The following is a 19018-nucleotide window of genomic DNA, read 5'->3' on the forward strand; positions in this document are numbered from 1 at the left end:
CGAGAACAAGAAGTTGGAAGGTAAGGACTAAAAAAGTTTCAGCTTGTGAATATGTAAGGTTTCAAGCCCTGTGGTAATTGAGCAGCCTGAGTATTCTGGAGTAACTAGAAAACACCTGAAAAAAATCAGTAAGGAAAAATCATGTGTTTACCATGAACACAGATATTCATGGATATCACAGTGTGGAATTTACTTAGTTACAGTTATGGTTCCTGATTGAAAGACTTTTTTTTCTTTGTGTTATGTCAGCTAAGTGTAGGAAGGTAAGTGTGTGCTTGGGGCACTCTTTATCATTTCCCTTGACATACTCCTACTTTCCTTTAAAGATTCACTGAAGCCTCTGTGTGGGACCTTTGAGTGCCCTGCCTCACTTCTGTTCAGCGCTGCTTTTGGTTGTGCTTTCAGACCATCCTGTTCTCTCTGTGGCCCTTAGCCACACCACTGCAGTCTATTTTGTTGTTGTTGTTGTTGTTGTTGGCGGGGAGGCGGTGGTAGGGATTTTTAAATTTGTCTCTTCCCTCTTTACTAGGCTATTGCTCCTTAAAGAAAGGAACTGTCCTGTTTTCATCTCTGCCTAGCACATAGTTTGTATTTAACTGTTAAACTAAAGAAAATACCAGTATACATTATAAGATTTGAAACCTCAGCAAAGTAAGTGCTTTAAGTTATAAACATTAGAATTTGTAAGTTTTTATAAATACTTCAAAAGTATTAAACATAAGTAGGATAATGCCCCCCCAAAAAAACAACAACAACAGGATTTAAGTGAAAATTGTCCTTTGGAAAGTTAAGTTTCTAGTTAAAGTTGATATGCAATTTTTAGTTTTGAAGATAGAACAATTTTAGTCCTGTGTTATGTTGGCTTGTTGGTAATTTTGTTTCATTTTTATTCTTTATTATGCTATTAACTGGCCCAGTGTTATACTAATAAAAAACAATAATTCCAAAGCAGACCTTGTCTAAGCAGCTAAATCACAAGGACACAGAAATTAATATAGAATTTAAAAAATAATTTAAATTTAGGACTAAGGTTATAGCTCAGTGGCAGAGCACTTGCCTAGAATGCACAAGGTCCTGGTTCAATCCTCAGCAAACACCCCCCTCCAAAAAAAAAAAAAAAAAAAAAAAACTTTGAAGCCTACGTAACATTGATGAAGAATTTTTTTCTTCATCAATCTAAATTAAAGGTCTGATCATTGGCTGTAGGGATTTATACTATTGAATAATATAAAATAAACAAATGCACTTAAGGTGGATATCTTAAGGATTAATATTAAGTAGCATCTCATTTAATTAACAACAGGTGTAGCTCTTTAATGTGAATTCTGCCATTCTCTAAAGTTTGTTACAGAAGCAATTCTTGAACCAGTGCCAAAGGTAAAAACCTTTCTTAATATTGACAAATCTCCATATTTAGGGTATTATTAAAAGAAAGGATCCAAGTGCAAACTGAGTTTATGGTTACTTTCTGATGTATATAGTTCCCCAGTTTTCTTTCTGCAAATAGCAGGAGGATTGTTGGATCTATCTATAGATAAAGTAGAACAGGCCAAGTTTTTTTTTAAATATAAAATTGGGACATGTGCAGAGGTGCTAGTCCCAATTTAATTGTTGATTAATGACAGATATAGTTCATAAAATTAACTTTTTGGGGGTGGGGTGTCCTCTTAAAGGATTTTTTTTCTTGGTATAAAAAATAATTTATTTTTGTTGATAACAATTCTTAAACAGTTGTTTTCATAAATGTTAGAATTCAAATTTTTATTTATTCATATTTTATAAGTATTCCTTGTTACTTATTCTTTTGTTTTGACTCCTTTTTACTTATTTGCAAAAGTAAGGAGCAACTTGTGAGAACTTAATGTTTAAAGTTGTGTTTTAAACATTTATGTTTCTCATAATATAAATTTATTGGACTGGAGGACCAGTTTGCCTTAAGTCCACTAGAAAGATTGCATTTTACGAGTGTCTTTACAACACTAGTGTACATAAAAATCACATAGGAGAAAGAAATATAGATTGACACCTCCTGCTACTTCTCTGCACCCCTAAGTAACTCTGGGATATGGCTCAAGAATTTTAATATACAACCCAGTGATTCTAATAGAGATTATGCAGCAATTATCTTTTAAAAACACTAGTTTATATAGTGTTAATAATATTGTCACTTTTATGAGTCCGGTGAACTAGGCAAGTGCCTTTCTTGCCCCAGATTCTGATTCTTAATCAAACTCTGAAGATATTAATTCTTATTTTAATAAAGTTGAAAAAAGAAGCACATAAAAAGAGTCACACATAATCCTATTAGACAAAACTGGTAATGTTTCAGTTTTTCATTTATTTTAAAATTTTAATTGGACCGTACTGTATATTTTATATTTCTTAACATCATAAAAGTTTTTATCATGTTACTAAGAAATCCTCCATAGCCTTTTTAATTCTTCTAAAGAAGAAAGTATTAACCATTCTTCTGTTGTTGGATGTTCATTTGGATTCTGAAAAATAACACTGGAATAAACATTTTTGTTAAGAAAACATTTATTTATTTATTTGCGGTGCTGGGGATCAAACCCCGGGCCTTGTGCTTGCAAGGCAAGCACTCTACCAACTGAGCTATCTCCCCAGCCCTTGTTATATCCTTTTAACCAGCATTGAGTATCTTCATTAAAAGAAGTTGTGTTTTGGTTCTCTAAAGGAAACTGTGCATTATTTTGTAACCATTCCTATTGTAATTGACATTTGTTTTGTGTACATGTAAAAAGTAGTATACACAAAATTTTTTACCAAGGATTTGTATTTTCAAGCATTCTTAAGGAAAATGTGTTATCAATGCTAATTGTTTTGAATCTTCCCAGTGGTTTGGGCGGTTGATAATAAATACATATAGTTTCTGTTAAGGTTAAAGTATAGCATCATACAGATACTGAATAATATTCTGTTCTTTCTACACCCATTTAAAATTGATTGTAAACTGATTTTAAGTATAGAGTTATTTAATTCATTAAGTAAACAGGGTCTTCTACTGGAAACTGTTTCTAATAGCAAATGAACAAACAGTATTTCAAAAACCTATTATCTATAATGACAATTTTTATTAAAAATTATTAATAGGGCAAGAAGTGCTAAAGTTAGTTTCATTGTCAGTAAACCTCTTCTGTCTGTATTGCTGTGTGACTTGCTGACAAATAAGGATTTCATATGGAAATCTCACCTCTCGATTTGTTTTAAAGAGGAATCATTGATTTATGTAATTATTTTCATATGTTGTATTATTCCCGGTGTGCCTTTTTAAGTAATAAAGTACTCTGTCCTGTGCATTTGTGAAGGTTGCTAGGCTCTGGATTTTCTTTCCCTGACAAGATTTCCAGAAACGGCCTCCAGGTAGGGACAAAGCCTTGGAGTAGGATTCACCTGTTTCCCTTCTCAGGGACCACAGCCCTGTGCTGCTTACTGTGCAGTGCCTCAAAATACTTGTTTCCCACTTTGTATTTATTTTTTATTTTTTTATTTATTTTTTATTTTTTTATTTTAGGAAGATATTTTTCAGTCCTCATGGCTGGTTGCTGAATACTTTTAAATGACTTTTTAGTTGCTAAATCAAATGATTGGTTTGAAGTCTTTTAGTTTAATGCTGTCTGGTTTTTTTTTGGGGGGGGGGGGTGCAGTTTCTCCCTGACTTTCAGATATTATCTTTCCCTGGTAGACCTTCTACTTCTGATTTTCTGTCTCCTTCACTGGATCCTTTTTCTTTGTCTGGACCCTTAATTATATTGATTGCACAAATAATTATAACAGCAATATGCTAGACCATGTACTACCTTTAAACTTCTTATTTAAAATTTTTTATTTATTGTAATTTGTTATACGTTACAGTAGAATGCATTTTAACACACCATACATAAATGGAGTATAACTTATTCATCTGGTTGTGCATAATGTAGAGTTACACAGGTCATGTTAATCATATATGTACATAGGGTAATAATTCTATCATTCCTACCTTCATGCACCTTCCCCTTACTTCACTCTCCTTTGCCTAGTACAAAATACCTCTACTCTCCCCTAAATAGCACCTGCATATCAGAGAAAACATTCAGCCTTTGGTTCTTTGGAATTGGCTTATTTTGCTTAGCATAATATTCTCCAGTTCCACCCATTTACCTACAAACACCATAATTTCATTCTTCTTTAAGGCCGTAAATTTCTTATTTTAATTCACAAAACAGTTGTTTATTTTCCAGGTTCTTTTATCTTCCTCTTCTCATTCTGTATGCTCTCTTTAAGTTATTGGACTCCATTTATAAGCCTGTGACTTTACATTCATGTTATTCAGTCTGCATTTGATTTAACTTCTTATTTAACTTCTTATTGCTGTACTGAGTTTCCAATCTATATATCTAACAATCTACGAGCATTTCTGCTTGGATTTTGAAAAGGTTTATAGAATGTAAATGACACACCTCTTCACCCCTCTCTTTATATACTTCATATATATGCATGCACCCCCCCCCACACACACACACACAAGTGTGTGAGAGAGAGAGAGACAGAGAGAGCGCGCGAGCGAGAATGTTTGTTTATTTTGGTATTGGGGGTTGAATCCTGAAGCCAGGGACACTTTACCACTGAGCTATATATCTAGTCCTTCTTATTTTTTATTTGAAGACAGGGTCTCAAAGTTGCTGAGGCTGACCTCTAGTTTATGATCCTCCTGCCTCAGCCTTCCAGGTTACTGGGATTACAGGCATGTGCTACCACACCCAATTTCTTCTTTTTTTTAAAAATTTGTTCTTTTTAGTTATACATGACAGTAGATTGTATTTTTACATATTATACATACATGATCAATTTATTCTTTATTTTGACATTAATCTGTTGTTAAAAGTACCACCACTATAACAAACTACTTAAGTAAACATCCAGCCTGCATGTTGATTTAACTTCTGATTATTTTTTGACACTGGTGCTGCTTCTCCATTCCTACCATCTTGTCCTGTTGGAGTTCTCTTCATTTTCTGTATGTACTATTTATTGTACCAGACTCCAACTGAGCTCTGCTTCTACTGTGTCTCCCTCTAAAACCGAAGTATTTCCAAAATTCTAATCATCATGTACTTTCTGGCTTAAAGTCTTGGTACTTCTCTAAATGCTACAGGATAACATCTGTGCTTTTTAACATGGCATAGACTCTCTTTATTATTGTCATTTAGAACTGTATCTTGCTGCCTGCTCCTTTCACATAACATCTTCCTGACTGTACCATGCTGTTTTCTTAATTTTTGTTGCTGCCACCTGTCTCCCCAACTTTACCTGGCTGTTGATCATTTCAGATGCTTAGTCATTTGTTCTCAGGCCTCTTCCTTTTGGCTCCTATTGTGTTATTGTGGCTCTAACATTGTGCTTATTATGCATTCAAATGATGTTTGTTTCACTTTCCTTTACTGTATTTCCTTTACTGTATTCTTGTCCTAGAAGACAAGAATTTTTTTTTTAATTGTTGTTTGTAACCTATGCACCTAGCTGAGCACATGGCCCCTCAGTTCATTTGTAGATTGTTTCATTCTTACATAGAGATAGCCATTCAGCCATTCGTCCTTTTTCCCAAACTAGAAATGTGAATGTTTTCTTAGTTTCCTTTCTCTTTATCACATCTAACCAGTTGCAAGTCCCTCCTTTTGCTTTTATTGAGACATTTGTGTTTGCATACTTTTGGTCACATTTGTTCCTTTGTTCAACAAACTTTATAAACTGCTGCTCTTGTTAATGCATACATATGCTACTGAAAACTGAATTTTGCATTGAATTTAAAGAATCTATAGGTTAAATTTTGGAGAATTAGCATGTTTATACATTTTTTTCTCATTTAGGAAGGGAGCTTACCTCTTTTAAGTCTAATTTTTAGTTTCCAAGGGAAAATTTTGGTGGCACTGGCGATTGAACTCAATCTCATATACACTAAGCACTCACAGTACCTCTGAGCTACAACCCCAGCCCTCAGATGAATGTTTTATAAGTATTCTTGTTTCATTTTCTGTATTTCTTTTAAACCATGTTTGTGTTTAACAGTTTTTTTTCCTCTATTGCAACCAAAGTTTTTTTCCCAGTTACATTTTCTTATTTTTCTCTATGTGTGAGAAGCTGATTGGATTGTATACATTAGGCCAATTTAAACTTTCCTAGTAGTTTTCATGGACTTGGTATTTTAGATGATGATGATGATGATGATTTTTGGTACTGGGGATTGAACCCAAGGGGTATACCACCAGCCCTATTTCTTTTATTTTATTCTACTTTATTCTATTCTATTCTGTTCTGTTCTATTTTACTATTTTTTATTTTCTGACAATGTCTCATTAAGTTTTTGAGGCTAGCTTTCAACTTGAGATAAACTGGACTCAGACTCCCGAGTCCTGGGACTACAGGTGGACTCCACTTTCCTTAAAAGTGCTGCCTGTTTTAACTATGAATCTTATTTTATAATATTTTATAATAATTTTTTAAAGTCAAATTAGAGAAAGCATCGCTATTTTTAACTTGCTAAGAATTTTATCCCAAATCTGTGTTGAATTTTATCACGTGCTTTCTTGCCATCTGTGGAGATGATCATGTTGATCTGTGATTCTTAAGAATTACTATATGAGCAAGGTGTGTTGGCACATACCTGTAATTCCAGCAGTTTGCTAGACTGAGGCAGGAGGATCATGAGTTCAAAACCAACCTCAGCAAAAGCAAAGCACTAAGCCACTCAGTGGGACCCTGTCTCTAAATAAAATACACACACAAAAAAGAATTACTGTATGAGATTTCTTTCCTAAAAGTAGATCATCTTAGCATCTCTGCTTTTTCCTCATTTATTTAATATAATGTTGGATTTGACTGTTAGTGTTTCATGTAGGATATTTCCATCTTTATTTGCAAGGGAGCTACATTTATAGGGTTCTTATATTCTTCTCTTTTTGTTTCAGAATTATATTGGCCTTATAGACTGTGCTGAAATATTTCAGTTGGAAAAACTGTTCAGGTTTGAGCTGTTTAAACAAGGAAATTCATTGTTCATTAAAGATTTAAGGGCTGGGGATATAGCTCAGTTGGTAGAGTGCTTGCCTTGAATGCACAATGCCCTGGGTTCAATCCCCAGCACCACAAAAAAAAAAAAAAAAAAAAAAAAAACAAGTTTTATAAAGATTTAATAGAATTTGTCCATAAACATAATTTTTAAAATGCCTGTTTTTCCTCCAAGTTTTAATCAAGAATTAGGAGCAAAGTAAGAACTCCTTTGACACTTGCTGAATAAAAATTCTCTAGATAAAATTCTGAGAGGTGATTTACTATACAGGGTTGTTTATTATTTTAGCAGAATATATTTTTGTCAGAAAGCCTTGTTATGACTATGGATATGAGATTAGAATGTAAGAGAAATAAATAATAAATGGTATGTGCCTTCATGAATAGATATTCTTTATAGAAAGATACTGTTTGGTGATCAATTCAAAGCTAACATTTTTAGGAAAATGATCTAATTTGCATCATCAAATGTACTACTTGCGTAACTACCATGTGCAAAAAAACACCAAAGGTATCCATTTTACGGCCGTGCATTTGTGTTTTGAGTTATTTTTGTTTTCTCTTTTAAAGTTTGTTATAGACTCATTAAAATTGTTTTATACACAAATACTATTTTAGAAGTTGAAATACTTTAAATTTCAGTGCAACTGACTCACATTAACATTTTAAAATTCAGGGTGCTTTTGTTTTGTCACTACTGGGAATTGAACCCAGGGCCTTGTGCCTGCTAGGTAAGCACTCTACCACAGAACTATCCAGCCCTAAATTCTGCATTTTTCAGCATTCATAAAACCATAGATATATGACCCAAGGTAAAGGAACATCTGAATACAATTCTAGGATTTATATGGTAAAGCAGTGGTTCTCACAGGGGAAGTTTTGACCCTAGAGAACATTTGGCCATGTGTGGAGACTTTGGTTTTCACAGTGGAGGCTGGTGTTTATGTGCCACTATCATCTAGTGGGCAGAAGCCTGGTATACTGGTGAATGTCCCACAGCGCATAGCACAGAATGATCTGTCTTCAAATATCAGTAGTACTAAGGCTGTGTATGGGAGATACATAAATACCAGTACATAATATAAACAGTTCTCAGATGTGAGTTCAGTAACTGGATTTTTGTGTGGTGTCCTTAAGCAAAGTGTATGGAGAAGTGTTTTGCTCTTTACTGACATCTAGTGAGATATTTAAAAACAAAAATTAAAACAGGATAAGAATAAATGTTTTAATCAGTGTTCCTGCTAATTCTTCTTTTTCTACTGTTATAAAATTCACAAATAAGGAAACTTAAGAGATTAAGTGATTTATGGCCATTGAGAAATTATAATTGAGAAGGATAAAATCTAATATTCTTAAGTGTTATTCCTTTTTTATGTTTTGTTTTTATTCCTAATTTAACATTAGAGCTTAAAAATATAAATTTTTGTAGACTTTTTATATTTTAAAAATTGGCCTAAAATCATTTTAGAGCCAAAGAAAACCTTTGCTGTTTTAGTTCAATTCTTTCATAGATGGAGATTAAAAATATCACTATCAGAGAGGCAAAGTGATCTTACCCAACATCGTACAACTTTTTAGTAACAGATATTGAACTAGAACCCACAGCTCTTAACTCGTGTTCTTTGAGGCTGAAGGAAAATATTAAATGTACTTTGGATTCGCCTTGTAGTTTTTATTTATTCATTTTTCAGTCAATATGATTATTAAATCATTTTGTTAGGAGATAGTTTTATTTATATGTTTATACACACAGATGTATACATGCATATGTACACACATACCTGCCTGTGTTTTTCTTTTTTGTCTTTGTTTCTTTTTTCTTTTTTAAATTTATCACTTTTTGTCCTTCTCTGTTTTAAAATGAATTAATATGTATGTTTATAAATCTCCTTAAAAATGTTATGCAATTTTAACTATGAAACTTAAAATTTTTATTTTGTAGGCAACTACACCTCCAAACCAAGGAAGGCCAGATTCTCCTGTGTATGCTAACCTACAGGAACTGAAAATATCCCAGTCTGCTGTCCCCCCACTTCCTGGGAGCCCAGCAATTCAGATTAATGGAGAATGGGAAACTCATAAAGATAGTTCAGGGCGTTGTTACTACTATAACCGAGGAACACAAGAAAGAACTTGGAAGCCACCCCGCTGGACTAGGGATGCAAACATAAGCAAAGATTTCCAAAGTCCAGGAGATCAAGAGGTATGAGTAATTAAGGAATCAACCAGTGCGTCACCACGTTTTCTCTTTTCATTATTCAGAAACAAAAGAATTGAATAGTTTTGTTTCTTAGTATTATCAGTAGGGTAGAAAACTTAACTCTCTAACAACACTGAAAGTTCTTTCTAAGCTTCATCATGTGAATGCTAGTAACTTCCTAATCTCTTAACTAGTGGGTAGTAAACAATCTTACAGTATACTTTCTGATTCTAGAACTGATTCAAAAGTTGTCTGCTGCCAATACTTTCCTTTATGTTAGAAGACACTAATGTATTGCATAAACCAGTGACATTTTTCAGAAAAAAGAAGAGAAGAAAATAAACGATGGACCTACCCAGATAAATAGAAACAAATTATTCTACTGATCAGAACAGATACTTTCTCCCTTGGTTTAATATGGCATTAAGCTTACTCTTTTGTCAGTCAGAAATAAACCTTTTATTTCTATGTAAGGGAAGTAATGATGATTCCCTTGCTACAATTAGATCATTCTTTAATTCTGACCGTTTACTTTAAAACCTGTATTTTCTCTAATATATAGTGTTTTCACTGGTTTCTCCTCCCCCACACCTCTTGCAGGTGATACAGATAATAGCTAGTTATATTTTGAGAAACATTAATTTTAGTGGTCTGATAAGCTGACTTAGGACTGTTTAGATGTGCAGGAGAAAAGTAGGTAAGATTAATAGAATGGACTGAAATCTTGCCCTTCCATGGATCAGAGCCTGTGTTTTCAAGAGACACTTGCTGTTACAGGAAGCAGTGAAATAAATAGATAGCTCCAGGAAAGCAGGGGCTGTAGCAGTGAGGTAACATGTCCTGCATTTAGCAGAATCTAAAGCTTTTTGTAGTTATTAACTCCCTTCTTGTCCTATTTTTTTATTTGACTATTTATAGCCTTGATTTGCTGCTAACTTTCAGTGTTCAAGAACAAGAGCAAAAGTCATGAGAGAAATTGTGCTTAAATGCAATAAGAAAATTAGGAAAAATTTTATTCAAACTGTTGACTAGAAAGATCTGAAAGTTTTTCACCATTACAAGGCATTTTAAACTTCAGTTGATTGGCAGTCTGAGTAAGTTGCTTACCTGGGAGTTTCCAGTGTTAAAATCTTTGGGTCTTTCCATTTGGACTAATCGGTCTCCTTAGAAGTCTCTAGCTCTTCTGCCTAGAAGATAAGCACTGCCAGAGTCTTGGTGTCTGCATTCAGTTTGCAGCTGGTCCCTTGATATTCCCTCTCTCTGGCACACATGTTCCACTTACATCTGTTGTCTCTCAACTGAGAATGTTACTTTTCCCCCTTGATAGAGGGAATAGAGAGAATAAACTTCTATACCTCTGCTGGGGTAGGGAGGAGTGTGCAGCTAGTTGCTGGGCATGGTGAAGGGGATTCTGGCAATTTGAGTCTTACTAATTGTAGTGCCACTGCTTTCACCCACCTGTTTTCTAGATGCCTAATATTGTCAGTCCTAAGCTGTTTGCAGATTCTGCTTTGTAAACTTATTAGGTTGCCTCTACCCTCTTTTTCTCTGCCTGCCAGTTTAGATTTTGTTTTCTTCTGCTTGGAGAGTTAGGCTTTTTGTTCATCTGCTGACCATTAGCTCTTTTTGTGTCCTCCAGTCCATGTGGGTTTGTGTCTTTTTAAGTAATATGTCACTGCTGTTGTTCACTTTTATCTTAACTCAGAAGCTTTTTATTGTAGTGGTTACCCTAAACAGTGGTTCTTATCTGCGGGTGATTTTGCCTTCCAGGGATATTTGGCAGTGGTTGGAGACTGTTTGATTCTCATGGTGAGGGGAGTTCATCTATGGTGTAGAGAGGCCAGAGACTCTGCTGAATTTCCAGTAGTAAATGATGGCTTTCCACAACACAGGGCTACGTGGTCCTGAGTGTCAGCAGTGTGCGGAGAAACTCTGCCCTAGATATTTTAACATGTGTCTGTATCAAATCCTAACATTTTTCAATTTCCTCTCACCCCTTAAAGCCATGCAGAAACTGTATGTGCTGTTATGGTATATTTTATTTCTATTTTTAGCCCCCTTATTGTCATACATGATGACTCTTGATGTTACTCTTCAATTTTACCACTTTATTTTCTTCTTTTTTCTTACTTTTTCTTATCTTTCGTACATGCTTATAAATCTCCCATGAACATCTGCTAGTGCTGAAGTCTTTGTTTTTTGCTCTGGAAATTTGTTTTGCCCTTTTGAAGACTCTTTTCTGTGGATATATAGTTCCACTTGAGTTCTTGTTTTTTCCCAGTTCATTGGAAGATTTTGTTCTCATCAGTTCCTGCAAATGTTGAGGTATATAGCCTCAGACACATTTCTGTTTCTTATTCTAGAACTTTTGTTAGATGAATGTTTAATTGTCCTTGTTCTGTTTGTCTGAGCTTCATTCTCAGTATTCCCAGATCTACTCCTGTTCACTAATTTTTTAAATCTGTCTCTTTGATGTTAAACTAGTACTTAAATTTTGTAGAAGTATTATTTTTTATTTCTTTGGAGGTGTTTCCCCATCTTTTTTTACATTGAAAAGTTTAGACCTACAAAAAAGTTTAAAGAATAGTACAGTGAGCATTAGTATACCGTATGTTCATCTAGATTTACCAATTGTTAATATTTGGTCACATTCGCTCTCTCTTCCTCCATTTCCCCAACACACATATACACATGTGCATAATTTTCTTCTGAACCCTTTAAAGCTGACAGTGTTTTTTATTCTCTGAGAACAAGAGGGTTTTCCAGCAAAAACTACATTTATCACACTGAATAATTTAATATTGGCATACTATTTAATGCACAGATTTTAGTGTTTTTCATTTGTCAAGTATTAGCCTATAAAGTTTGTTCCTTGTAGTGAAGGATCATATATTGCATTTATTTTTCATATCTCTCTTTAGTCTTATTTATATTTTGTTTTTGATAATTATAGTATATAAAGTTTTTGAAAGCCTAATTGTTCCATTCTTTTTTTTTTGCTGACTCTCGTAGTGACAGTCTTTTAATATGTGTATGTGTCTTTTAGTGTGAGATTATAGTTCTTGGAAATTCATAAGTAGGAAGTCTTTAATGAATTTAAAGTTCCTTCAGAGAGGATTTGCTTTTGCTTCTGCCAGGTGCACAGGGAATCCTAGTATCCCATGAATATTTGAAACTAAATCTTGAGCTATAGTTTTTACAGACCATCTGGGTGGTGGTAATTTGGATTGTATTAAGACTGGCTTGTATTTAGGTACTCCCCTTCTCTCCTAGTTATTGGAGAAGATTCCTACACGTTCTCTAGTGTAGAATAAAGGGACAGGATTTGTTTCTGGCTCACTCATAAACTGTGGGTAGAATTTTTTGCAGAGGGTGGACCCAGCTCTGAATTGTGGGGTATCCTTTTAGCTTCCCAACTTTGGTAGTTCTGAGTCTGGTTCCCCAATACTTCTTCATTGCCTTAAGAACTAATAATTCTAGTTTGGGGTCTACAAATGCTTTCAAGGAGAAAGCCAGGGTTTTTATTCTACTTAACACTCTGGATTCTTGCTTCTACTTAGTTTTTGACATCTGAATCAGTCTGCCTCCCTCCCTCCCCCCCTCTCTCCCCCCCCCCTCCTCTCCCCTCCCCTCCCTCCCTTCCTTCCTTTTCCCTTCTTCCCTCCAGGGATTGAACCACTGAGTGACGTCCCCAATCCTTTTTTTTTTGAGCCAAGGTCTCACTCAGTTGCTGATCTTGAACTTGAGATCCTTCTGCCTCAGCATCCCAGGTCACTGGGATCACAGGCATGTGCCACCATGCCTGACTGTTTCTTAACTTTGTGCTCATTGGTGATTGATTGATTGGTTGGTTGGTTGATAGATACTGGGGATTTTTCAGAGGCGCTTTACCACTGAGCTACATCCTCAGTCCTTCTTATTTTTTATTTTGAGACAGGATCTTACTAGGCTGCTTAAGTTGTGGTGTGTGGCTGATCTCAAACTTGGAATCCTCCAGTCTCAACCTCCCGAATTGTTGAGGTTACAGGCATGCATCACCATGCCTATCCAGCTCATTAATGATTAAAAAAATCTTAAGAAAATCGATGTCACATTTTCAACTGTTTTCATACAGATAATCAGTTGGGGTACATCCCCACTGTTTTTCTCTATGAAATGCACATGGTAGCCCTCTCATCTTTCTCAAAGGCACATTTGCTGCAGTATATACCCCACAGTTATTGTGCCAGTTACCCGCCTGAATGGTAAAATGTCACTAAGCAGGTGTTTTCTAGATAGATATCAAGATCTTTAAGGTTCTCCTGGTTCTACAGTGTAATAAAACATACCAAGATATTAGAGGTTACTTTTTATGACAGAAGATAATATCTGACTTTACAAAATTTGAACATTATGATGCGTATACTTTGTCAACTAAAATGTTATGTTCATGCAAAGGCTGATTTTGTGATTTTGATTGTCTGTTAATTTTACCAATTTAGAGGACCCTTTTTTCAGCTTCTAAAACTTTTTCGTGTGTGTGTGGTGGTTCTGGGATTTGAACCCAGGGCCTCCTGCATATCAGGCAAACACTTTACCAATGAGCTGTATCCTCAGCCCATCAAAAAGATTTTTTATACTATGTTACATTTTAAGTTGTCTCACATGAAAAACAAATTCCTGATTTCTGAATTAGGTTTTCCATTTTTGAAAGTGTGTTCCTATTGCAAAACACAGCCCACTTCATGTAGTACTTCTGCAAAATTCTCCATGTCAGTTTTTGGGAACGTACCGATGTTAGGGCTGTATATATCTTCACAACATTGAGAATCTGTCCAGCGTAGTTTTTTAGGCCAAGTTATGGTGGCAAAAGTATAGCTTAAGTAAGGTTTAATTGCAGAAAGTATTTTAGCTAGAGTTGATAGGAAGGGTTATTACACTAATAAATAGTGGTTGAATTCTGAATGTTATTACTTCTTATTTTGGAGTTTAGTTTCCAGTAGTCTTTTATAAGCATCTGGTTGAGTGAATTAAGATAACTTGCTAGTAAATTAGAACATAAAATCCAGTGTCACAAAGCTAATGCCTTTTTCTATCTCCCTCTCCCCTATACTTTAAAAAAAAAGACCAAAGGTATATTTGCCAGGCATTTGATTCAGTACTCATGACATACAGATGAGTGAGAATATTTAAGAAACTCAGTCTAATGAATTCCCTTCATCTCCGCCTTCATTTTCATATAGATGCATATTCACATTCATACCCCTATCAGTTTTTAGCCTGAAATTTCAGTTGAACACAGCATTAAATAAAAGGTTAGCATTTTATCACTCCTTAGTCTGAAAACGTGGTTTTCAGTTTTATTAATTGTAAATTCTTCTAGGGTTGCATTAATGTGATAAAATAACTAACCATTATTAATTTTACCTCACCACGTGCAATGTACTGTTTAAAAACTTAAGTTTGTTTTGAAAATTAAATATTCAAATAAATTCAAGATACTTTGGTACTTATAACCAAGTAAATTCGCTCTCCTTGATTTTCAGTTGCTGAATATTTATATTCAAAAAAGAAAAATCCTTATTTTTCTGACTATTTATAGCTTCTTTCATCAGAAGAAAACTACCACAGCATTTGTTACAGCCAGTCAGATAGTCAGTGTGGTTCTCCTCCAAGGGGTTGGTCAGAAGAGTTGGATGAACGTGGGCATACCTTATATACCAGTGACTATACTAATGAAAAGGTACTTTCTTTTTTTCTCATCTAGTATTTCTAGGCAGAAATCTCTTATGAATAATTGTGTACTGAGATTTTAGTAATATTTTAAAAGAAACACATGAAAACATTCTCCATTGTAATTCTATAATCATGCAGTTGACAACATGAGAACTTAGTATACTGATTCATGGTTTTAAACTGCTATGATGATAGGATTTTTGTGGTGTTTATAACTCAGTTGAGACCAACTTTTTAAGGACAGACCAGTTGTCATTTGCTTAGATTTCCTCAATAAGCATATTTCTTTAGGAATACTCTTTTTAAAATTGCTTTCTCAACCTACCATTTTTATACATTGTCTCACTGCTTATACTCCTTTACCCATTACAACCAAATTTGTATAAAACAAAATCCATGAATCTAGTATTTTATGATTAATTGATTTGGCAGTGAATATTGGAGTTTTGTGTGTATATTACATCTGGTATCATTTAAGAAGGTAACTGGTTGATGGTGCTAGTTTACAGTGAATAAACTCTTGGGAATAAACAGAGTAGGATTTTGTCCTTCTTCTCTGCCTCAGTTATTTGACACCAGAACATTTGGAAGTGGCAGTTTTATTTATACCATAATGTAGATCATATGTTTGTATTAGTAGCCATTTGTGTTTTTCCACTCTCTTATTCCCTATTTGTTGTTGCATGAAGTTCTCCTATTACTGATATTTAAATTGTATTGAGTAAAATGCGTAGGCTGAGGGAAGCAATGCTTAAGGGTTTGTGTGAAGCGGGGTTTCCATTGTTAAGTTTTATACTTGAACTCTGAAAAACAATTTATTTTGCTGTCTTCAAACCTGTTTTCAGGATGGGAGTTTATTTTCCAGTATATATGTACATCTATATGTTTTTATGTCATATGTTTCTTGTGATGTTGTTAAGTGTTGCTTGAATCACTAGCCTGATATTTGAAGAAAGAGGAAATTCCCATTAAAACTGAGCACTATTCATTTTTACCAAACTTAAAAATGCAAGTCTATTAGTTGTATGTGTGTTAACTTTTTTACAGTGTTCTTGAGCAAGTAGAATAAAATTCATAAAAAATAATGTCTAATATCTTTAGTAGTAGCAGCTTAAACTCACTTTTATCTAAATACTTAAAAACCTGTTATGTTTTTATAGTGGCTCAAGCATGTTGATGATCAAGGTAGACAATACTACTACAGTGCGGATGGATCTCGGTCAGAATGGGAATTGCCAAAGGTAATAACTTTAATAGTAAACTCTGTTTCAGGTAGTAGATGAAGTGATATCTTAAGACAGTTTCAACAGACTTTTTTTTAAATTATTTAACCTTTTAAAAAGTAGAAAGGCTAGGTTTTTCAGAATTCATTGAGAATCCTGTACCTCACTAAATTTTCCTAAGATGTACAGTCAACTTAGAAACACTATTACTGCAACATTATTACTAATACTACAATACTGACTATTCCTATTCAGAAATTCTTTTTGTTTAGCTTGAAATTGGTCTTTCATTATTCCTGAAAATAAGAATTCTCTTGAGTACCGTTAGTGCCATCTTACATCTAGCTGGCTTCAGTTTTCAAGAAACTAGTTTGGGGTCAGTTGAGTCAGTCATGTGAGAGGTAGCATGTGATAATAAGATCTTCTAGGACGTTGACTGGATTCTCTTTTTAAGAGAGGAAGTAGCTGAGGTATCAGGATCTCAAAGGATAGTTCTATAGCAACAAGGGCTCGTTATCTTATGATCGATGTGTAGTTCTCAGTTTTAAGATATTATTTCATCTTCTGCCATCATTTACACTTAGGATAGAGTGTTAAAATGTCGTGGCAAATTTATAAACTTATAATTAAATGTTGAAAGGAGGTATGAGGAAATAGAAAAATAAAGTAGAAACTCTACTTTGTGCAGTTTTGACTATATAATAAAGACAGTTGCAGGTTAAATTCTGTACTTGAAATTTATACTTATTAAAGCCTAAGGTAATTTCTGTCAGCTATACTTATTATGCCCAATGCATATACGAGAAATTTAATTTAACTCTTTTCTGAATGCATCTTTGGTGATCAATACTATTTTGTCTTTAAAGAAGTTTGTTACAAATTTGGAAAGTGGAATGATGTTCATATAACAAGTAATTAAATGTGTGTGTGCGTGTGTGTGTGTGTGTGTGTGTGTGTGTGTGTGTGTACCAATACATACCTGGGTTAGTATCAGGGATAGGGAACCATAATACTACTAGACAAGAATGAAGGATCTGGAAGGAGAAAGAAAAGGGTGAATGAAGAGGAGAGAGAGAAAAAACAAAATTATCTGTCACCAAAAATGAAGTCTGTGGTTTAAAATTTTAAATAAAATGTGTGAAGATATGTAATGCCACAGTCATAAGAAATCAAGAATGAGAACATTGATTGTACTCCAGATAAAAGTAATCTTTTTTTTTTTTTTCCTTCGGGTGCTGGGGATCGAACCCAGGGCCTTGTGCTTACAAGGCAAGCACTCTACCAACTGAGCTATCTCCTCAGCCCCAAAAGTAATCTTCTTAATAACTTAAAGAGTTATTTGTACTATGATGATCAGAGTTAAAGACTTTCATTTTCAAAGATGCAAAAATTTTGATGAACAAATATGAATTTGGTAAGAAATAAATTAGCAGTCTTCAAGATGAAAAAAATGGTCATTGAAATAAAAATGTAGTAGATAGCATAAGCTCTAGTCAGAGGGACAGGAAAATAACAAAAATGAAAAGATTATTAAGAGAACTGAAGTATGGGTTGAAATTTTCCTATAGTCGTCTACTAGGAATTCTAAAAGAAGAGAGTGGAAGAAATGATAAGAGAAAATATTTGAAAATATTCCTGGGGATTTTCTAAAATTGAAAGAAGGCATGAGTCTTTAACTAAAAAATCTGCCATAAATACTGATCAGGATATATAAATAAATTCTCCTTTTTGTAATCCTGCTCCCTCTCTGGGACAGGTGGGGTGCTGCCTTTGCTGCCGTTCACTTAGTGCATGGCGAGGATAATTCACAGTGCTGCTTGCATTCAGTTGGGAGTTAGTCAGCAGGGCTCCTCCTCACAGTACCCACATAGGGTTAGAAAGATACTGTATGATTAGTGCCTGTTAGGGATGACTGATGGGGTTACATCTTCCATCCCGCACAATGCATGATACAGAAGGATATGCTTTCTTTTGTGCCGTTGACCAGGAATAGAGCAGAATGAAGGTAACCATAAAACTACTAGACAAGAAGGAAGTATTGATTATAGGAAGTCCTGAAAATGGAAGGAAAATATTAACTGAAGAAAACTTGGAAAGTCCAGAATGAATGGAAGAGTGACTATCAGAGGAGACTATTATCCTGAGTTTTTAAAATTATGTTTGACATTTGAAACAAAAAATATAACATTTCTAAAGTAGGACTCATGTAGAGATGATATTTAAGACAACTATGTCATAAAGAGGGAAGAGTAAAGGAATGTCATTATTAGTAAGATTTCTGTATTCTACTGGAAATAGTAAAACAGTGATACTATTAGACTGTGATAATTTAAAGTATGTGTATTATAATCCCTACAGCAAGTACTAAGTAAGTGTAATAAGAGAGACTTAAGAATCTAGATATATTAAAATATTATAGTACAAATTGCTCAAGTAGCACATAGGAAGGTAGAAAAGGAGAAACAAGAATGATAAACAGGAAACAGATAATAAAATGGCACACTTAAATCCTAACAAAAGTAATTACATTAAGTATAAATCATATACACATCTGTTAGTTTTTCAGAATGGTAGAAAATCGACTTCAGTATATACTTCTACCAAAAAGTCACTTCAAATATGAGACATCATACTAAAGGTTCTCTCCCAAATCTACAAAGGCTCATGCTTCATAGTGAGATTACAGAAGCTTTCTCCAGGGAGATAGGAACTAGAGATTAGGATTTTTTTAACCACTGCTTCTATTCAACCATTAAATGAAGAAATAATAGAATTGAAAAGAGATAAAACTGTACTTATGATTATTAAAAAGCTC

The 19018-nt window shown here is 34.2% G+C and overlaps 1 protein-coding gene across 21 annotated transcripts in view; it reads left to right on the forward strand.

The window, feature by feature from the left end:
* Nucleotides 1–19018, forward strand: part of ARHGAP12 (Rho GTPase activating protein 12) — a 437561-nt gene that overhangs the window by 329968 nt on the left and 88575 nt on the right. For 18 of the 21 annotated variants that reach the window (XM_079105850.1, XM_079105859.1, XM_079105851.1 and 15 more), the window contains 3 exons: nucleotides 9008–9268; nucleotides 14847–14987; nucleotides 16141–16221. In XM_079105850.1, coding sequence (XP_078961976.1) covers nucleotides 9008–9268; nucleotides 14847–14987; nucleotides 16141–16221 — 483 coding nt within the window. The remainder of the gene's footprint in view (nucleotides 1–9007; nucleotides 9269–14846; nucleotides 14988–16140; nucleotides 16222–19018) is intronic. The other 3 variants (XM_079105849.1, XM_079105852.1, XM_079105853.1) reach the window with 2 other exon arrangements.

The sequence above is a fragment of the Sciurus vulgaris genome (assembly GCF_902686455.1).
Source record: "Sciurus vulgaris genome assembly, chromosome: 12".
NCBI lineage: Eukaryota > Metazoa > Chordata > Mammalia > Rodentia > Sciuridae > Sciurus > Sciurus vulgaris.